Source organism: Muscardinus avellanarius (assembly GCF_963383645.1).
Source record: "Muscardinus avellanarius genome assembly, chromosome: 12".
Taxonomy (NCBI): Eukaryota; Metazoa; Chordata; class Mammalia; order Rodentia; family Gliridae; genus Muscardinus; species Muscardinus avellanarius.
This window is the reverse complement of record NC_137798.1, coordinates 13,490,510-13,496,629: the sequence shown is the minus strand read 5'-3', so window position 1 is coordinate 13,496,629 and position 6,120 is coordinate 13,490,510. Positions and strand designations below refer to the sequence as shown.

The window sequence follows — 6,120 nt, the reverse complement described above, 5'->3', positions numbered from 1 at the left end:
AGCAGCATCCAAGCAGACCACGTTTAAAAGGACTCTTCTGCCAGAGATGGGAGAGACACTGGGGAGACTGGGATCATTACCTCTAACCTGAAAGGACACAGTGGATATAATCTGAATCCTGTTAAATTTTCTCTAAACTGTTTCTTAGCTGCACTGTTTATGGAAATACCAGGACCAGTTTATGTTTGGTTTTGGGAAAAATTGTCTTGGGAAGAATGTCATGGGGGGGGGGGGTTGAGTTGGGGGTTATTTTCTAATTTTTTTTGTACATTTGGAACAGTGACAATAAATAAGCCCCCTTGAAACTCTTTTTTTCCATGTTATGAAGAATCAAAGGTTCTCTAGATTTATCACTGTCCATTCAGGTATCGCTGAACATTGTCCGGTGATGGAAAGTGCTGTAATCTTCACTGTCCAATACTTGAAGCTGTGGAACATCTGAAATGTGGCTAGGAAACTATCTTTTCTGTTTCATTAATTTAGGGAGCCATGTAGTTAGGACTGCTAACCTGGTGGCCGTGGCTGCAGACTGACCGACTGGCCCATAGTTTTCACCGCCACATCCTTTAGTCTTTCTATTCCTACTAGCTTTTTCTGCAGGGCTGCTGGCTGCCTGCCCTGAGGGTGTGTGGGTGGGTGGGTGGCCCTGTCCTTGCTAGGCCATGCAGCTGAGTATTCTGCATGTTTCTTCCTCCAAGGACTGTCCTCTGCCAGAAAGGCCCTGCTTGGGTGTGGCCACGTTGGGTTCCAGCCAACTTGTTTCAAGAATTGCTGACTGACACTGCTGGGTGCAGCACTCCCCCAAAGTAGGGTGTGTCTCATTAAGTTCCCTCCAGGAGTATTGGGGGAGAAAGTATCACTCCTAGTTGTGAGTAAAACCTCTGCAACAGTGAGAGACAAAATGGATCGTGGCTGGAGTGATCGGCCCCCCCCCCTTTTTTTTTTTTTTCCCTACCTCTGGCCTACACTCCCAGGCCTATTTTACTTGAAAACGGTCTCACTAAGTTGCTGAGAGCCTCACTAAGTAGCTCACTAAGTAGCTGAGGCTGGTTTCGAACCTGTGCGATCCTCCTGTCTCAGCCTCCCAACAACTAGGATTGCAAGTGTGTGCCGCCACCCCAGCCTTTTTTTTTATTTTTATACTGGAGATTGAGCCCAGAGACATTCTACCTGCAAACTCTATCTATAGCCCTATCTTGATTTGTTTGTTTGTTTTTGTGAGTCTGGGGGTGGAACCCAGGGGCATTCGACCTCCGAGCTACACCCCCTGCCCTATTTTTTTTTCTTTATTTTGAAACCGGGTCTCACTGAGTTGCAGAGGGCCTCACTAAGTAGCTGAGGCTGTCCACCAACTGTGATACTCTGGTCTCAGCCTCCCGAATGCTGGGATTACAAGCGTGTGCCACCACACCTGGCCCCTGCCCTATTTTTTTAATTCTTTATTTAAAGCTAAGTTGCAGAGGGCCTTACTAAGTAGCTGAAGCTGGCCATGAACCTGCAATCCTCTGGTCTCCCGAGTACTGGGATTACAAGAGTACTGGGATTATAAGCGTGCATCACCGGTTTATTTTATTGTTTTGACATAGGGTTTCATTGGTTGCTCAGAGTCACAAAGATAGCTGAAGCTATCTTTGAACCGCGATCCTTCTGTCTCACCCCCAAGTACTGGGATTAATTGCAGGCATGTGCCACTACCACTCTACTTGGAGTGAAATAAATTAAGCTCTTTTACTCTAACTAAATCAAATCCTAAAAGCGCAGTGCAGTGGCACATGCCTATAATTCCAGTACTTGGGAGGCTGAGACAGGAGCAACTAATGCTCTCCACAACTTAGATTCTGATTCAAAAAAAGTAAAATAAGGCTGGATGTTTAGCTCAGAGATAGAATGCCCTTGGGTCCAATCCCTAGTACCACACACATAAAACTTGTCCAGTTACTGTTTCAGCACAGAGTAATTTCAGACAGGAACTCCAATTTTAGGTGATTCTCAGTCCCTAGGTTCAGAAAAAGAACTTTTCTTCCTACTGTAATCTCTAGTTGTCTATTACTAAATAGATTTGGTAGCACCTGATAATGATCATACATACTATAAAGAGTAAGATACTGGGGTTTAGATCAGTAGGAAAGCACTTGCCTAACATGTGTTGTACGGCCCTGCATTCGATCCCCAGCACCGCAAAAAATAATCTCTCAACCATAATGTAATTCATAATAACATTTGAGTGGGGCCCTAGGGATCTAATTTTTCAGAGCCCAGAAGCAGTTCAGATGTGCAACCAACGGTAAGAGGCGCTCACAGCCTCGGAAGATTTAAGAAAAACAAAAATGTGCACAACAGACACAGAAGCGATCAGTCACGTTTTCAGGCTTGTTCATAAAGAATTCCCTGTTTGTACCTGGGTGTCCCCCAAGCTCATTTCCATTATATCCAAAGCGTGTTATATGTACCTTTAGCTCTGTTACCAAAAGCTTTGTTTTCCCTTTAGGAGGCTGCTATAATTCATTTCTTTAGTTTGTCTAATAACTTCAAGATATCTTGTCCTGGAAATGTCATTTCTCAGGACTTGAAAAAGACTTAGCTGAACTGAAGAAGCCGAGCCTCTGCTACCCCGGGCACAGTGGAGGCGTATTGGCAGTGTGTCCACACCCTAAAAAGTTAAAATACAGCAACAATGAAAAGCCTCAAGAACCTAGAGCCTCGATCCGGCCGCCATGGACTCAAGTGGTCAGCAGGAAAAGCGGAGAGTTGCACACTAATGTATAGCTGCTTTGTTCAGACCCCCGACAGAGTCAGCAGCCCTCTTGATAGCTTCAGCTGCCCCTGTTCTTCTCCTCAAACTCCAGGATGAGACCTTTAATGTGGGACAGTTTTTGGTGCAAGTACTCACAGCGACGCTTCTCTTCCCTGTAACCTGGGTATCGCTGCAGAGAAAAGAGCATCCGTCAGGAAGTAAAAACATTTTTTACCTTCTTGTTTCTGTTCTCAGAACTCGTCTTACCTTTCTGAATTTCTTATACTCCTGGACTATCTTCTCTTCTAGCACCTGGAACAGAATATACTAGCATTGAGTTCAACATCAAAGAAATGAGGAGGGCAGCGACTTCCTTTCTCATCCTGTCAAATGATGCAGACTCATTTTTCTGCCGGAACAGGTTTGCTTGTCGCTTTGCTCAGTCACTGAGCAAACAGGCCTATGGGTGGTGAGCAGGCGGATGAAGGGCGCTGGGGCTGGAAAGCCAGCCCCGGCCAGACCTCACCTTGTGTTCCGGAGTCCCTCGCTGAACTCTCTCCATCTCTGCTCCCAACTCCGTGAACCTCTGGCTCGCGGCCCCCACACGCGCATGGAGGATGCGGTACTCGGCGTAGTCCCTGTCAAAGTCCTGCTCATAGGCCTCTTGCTGCTCTGCACTGTCGATGGCCCTGTATCGCCTGCCACGAGAGTTCAGCACCTTCACTTTCATCGCCCTGGCTTCCAGGGAGCTCATATGTACAAGGCTTGATGCCATGGCAAATGCAGGGAACTCACAGGAGATAATCTGGCACCTCTTCCTGGCTCGGAGAGTCAGCGTCTGCAAAGGAAGCAAGAAAACAAGAGGGATTCTGGGTCTTTACACTGTAGCTCCCCCACCCCGCACTGGGGATGGAGCCCAGGGGCATTCTACCTCCGAGCTACAGCCCCAGCCCTATTTATTATAATTTATTTTGAAACAGGGTCTCACTGATTGCAAAGGGCCTCACTAAGTGGCCTCCTGTCTCAGCCTCCTGAATGCTGGGATTCTAAGCGTGCACCACCACGCCCGGCGCCGCGGTAGCATTTTCACCCTCTGACTCACCTGCTTGAGCTAAGGGACTGTGCTCCAGCCTAGAGTCTGTGTCGTCATCTTGATCTTGTTCCCAGTCTTCTCCCTCTTGTGAGGCTTGGCTAGACGGACCTTGGAGGGGGCTTGGAGCGAGCGCTGAACCTCTGAGCCTCTTTTCTTGTAATTCATTAGTAATTTCTGGTGCGGAACGTTTCTGTTGAGGAAAACATCTGTGGCATGGACAGCAAACCACGACCTTCCTATTCTGCCATTCTCTCAAAAATTCCTGCTATATAATGGGCTCCCAATATTTATTTATTTGCAGTACTTGGGCATTCTACCTCAGAGCTATACCCCCCATTTTTATATTTATTTTTGAGGTACTAGGGATGGAACCCAGGACATTTCTACCCCCGAGCTACACCCCCAGCCCTAGTTTTTATTCTTTACTTTGAAACAGGGTCTCACTGAGTTGCAGAGGGCCTCACTAAGTAGCTGAGGCTGTCCCCCAACACAATCCTGTCTCAGCCTCCTGAATACTGGGATTGCAAGCATGCACCACCACGCCCAGCTTAATCTTTATTTTGAAGCAGGGGGTCCTCACAAAGTTGCTGAGGCTGTCCACCAATCTGATCCTCCTCCTCAGCCTCCCAAGTATTGGGATTACAAGTGTGCACCACCAAGCCCGAGCAGTTTTTAAACCCTAGTCTTGCAGTGCTCTCTTACGCCCTCTCCATCACACCAGACCTTATCCAGACGCTTCTGGCTGGCAGAGGAAGGCAGTGCCTGGTCAGGCTCTCCGGCTGGTTGATGGATCTGCTTCCTGGGACATAGGAAGAAGAGATGGAGGGGTGAAGGCCAGAGTGGGGAGTGGGCCGAGATTGCCTAGGGCGCCAGTGGGTGTACATGGTCAGTTCCTCCCTGCGCCAGTACCTCACTTCCCACTGGGCCCCGCGCTCCCCCGAGGGTCCTGGGAGTGACTGCGGTGGGTTGCTTGCCAGCGGCTCTGACACCTGGCGGGGAGAGTGGCAGGAGGACTTGGCTCCCGGCTTCAGGCTTGGCCCCACCTTACCGCAAGGCCCGGAGCTTCTGGCCTCACCTCTGCTAGCGCCCGCTGCACTGCCGCCACATCTCCTTCAAAGTAGGCTCCTGTGCTCTGCCAACTCTCAGCATCTGTGGCCTCGTGGGTCAAGCCCTGTCCCTGTACTGACAACGGGGCTGGGATAGAATCCATGGCTGCCCAAATAGTGAGGCGCTCCCTGAGTGGGCCCAGGCAGTCCAGGCAGTCAGGTCCAGATCTGGAAAAACATGGAGCAAAACACAAGGAGGGGAGAGCGTGGAAGCCCCTCATGTCGCTTCCCAGCCCTGCTTCCGGGCTGACCGGTCCCTTACCTGCCCAGGTGTTGGCACACCAGGTCCAAGCCTCCGCCATCGCCCTCCTGTCCACACTGGGACACTATGAAGGAGAAGAGGCAGGACCAGCCGGGGCCGGGGAGCCTCAGGTACTGGGGGAAAGAGACAGCAGCCCCGTGGAGCCCGAGCCGGCACCGCAGCCAGGCTGGAGGCGGGTCCCTCGGGGCTCGTTAGGCGCCTGGCGCTGCCCACCGGGACCTGCCCGCTTGGGATCCTTTTCCGAGCGTCCTCCACCAGGCAGGGCCCCCTCCAGCCCACCCCGCCTTGCCGGAGCCCCACTTACCCCTCGGTGGCCTTGGAAGGCGATCACTGGCCGCACCTGTGGGGAGCGGGGACTGAGCGGTGGACGGCAGGTTGGGGAGGGCGGGCGGCCCCGGGGTGGGCAGCAGGGCGGGCAGCAGGGCGGGCGGCAGGACGGCCCCGGGGTGGGCAGCAGGGCGGGCAGCAGGACGGCCCCGGGGTGGGCGGCAGGGTGGGCGGCAGGGCGGGCAGCAGGGCGGGCAGGAGGGAGGGCAGCGCGGCCAGGGCGGTCCGTCCCGGGGCGCACCTGCAGGCGCCGGCTCTCTTGCAGCGCTCGCAGCGCCACGTCGCTGAGCCTGAGCAGCAGGCGGCTGGTCCGCGCGGCCGGGGGGAAGCGGAGCCGCAGCCGGCCGCACAGGCCGTCCGGGGGCCCCTCCATGGCGGCGGCCGCACGGCTGGCGCTCGCTCGCAGGGCACCTGCCGCGCTGCCGGCCCGGGAGCAGGTGGCGCCGCCCGCCCCGCCCGCCCCGCCCCGCCGGCTCCCAGGGCTCCCCGAGGGCTCCCCGGGGAGGTGGGGGAGAGGCGGCCATCGGCCTGCTCGTCGGACGCCCAGGCTGCCTCAGTTTCCCCAGCCGCCCTACACTCAGAGCTGCGGTCTCTTTTT

The 6,120-nt window shown here is 53.3% G+C and overlaps 1 protein-coding gene across 1 annotated transcript; it reads right to left on the bottom strand.

The window, feature by feature from the left end:
* Positions 1 to 2,813: 2,813 nt before the first annotated feature.
* On the bottom strand, positions 2,814 to 5,895 carry ELL3 (elongation factor for RNA polymerase II 3; the record flags this gene model as incomplete). Its single annotated transcript, XM_080707869.1, has 11 exons — positions 2,814 to 2,924; positions 3,002 to 3,046; positions 3,261 to 3,432; positions 3,530 to 3,572; positions 3,837 to 4,017; positions 4,551 to 4,626; positions 4,737 to 4,816; positions 4,903 to 5,101; positions 5,196 to 5,308; positions 5,500 to 5,535; positions 5,764 to 5,895. 11 exons carry the CDS (start codon positions 5,893 to 5,895, stop codon positions 2,814 to 2,816), a joined length of 1,188 nt encoding a protein of 395 aa, XP_080563995.1.
* Between the last annotated feature and the right edge of the window lie 225 nt (positions 5,896 to 6,120).